The sequence below is a fragment of the Carlito syrichta genome, unplaced genomic scaffold (genome assembly GCF_000164805.1).
Source record: "Carlito syrichta isolate Samal-C Ts95f unplaced genomic scaffold, Tarsius_syrichta-2.0.1 Scaffold306874, whole genome shotgun sequence".
Taxonomy (NCBI): Eukaryota; Metazoa; Chordata; class Mammalia; order Primates; family Tarsiidae; genus Carlito; species Carlito syrichta.
The window spans coordinates 13,559-13,872 of NW_007250970.1; the positions used below are offsets into that span (position 1 = coordinate 13,559).

The 314-nt window shown below is 76.1% G+C and overlaps 1 protein-coding gene across 1 annotated transcript in view; it reads right to left on the bottom strand.

Annotated features, from left to right (window-relative positions):
* PODNL1 (podocan like 1) overlaps nucleotides 1–314 on the bottom strand; it is a 6,314-nt gene that overhangs the window by 188 nt on the left and 5,812 nt on the right. Inside the window, exon 8 of the mRNA XM_021715231.1 lies at nucleotides 86–234. Coding sequence (XP_021570906.1) covers nucleotides 86–234 — 149 coding nt within the window. The remainder of the gene's footprint in view (nucleotides 1–85; nucleotides 235–314) is intronic.

Below are 314 nucleotides of genomic sequence, written 5' to 3' on the forward strand. Positions count from 1 at the left end.
GGGGGGAGGGGAGGCGGGGTGAGGGCGGGGGAGAGGCCGGTGCCACCGTCCTCCCCTCTCCTGACCGACCGCCCATCGCCGCCACCTGAGGAAGAGGGCACGCAGGCGGGGCGTGCTGAGGAAGGCCTCGGGGCCCACGCTGGCGATGCGGTTGCCCTCCAGGTGCCGCTCCTCCAGGGCCTCGGGCAGGTCGGGGGGAACGAAGGACAGCTCGTTGTGGCCGAGGTCCAGCACCTGGGCAGGGCAGAGGCGGCTCAGCCCGCCCCGGCGCCCCCGTCAAGCTCTGCCCGGCCCCTCCCCTCCACCCCGCAGGC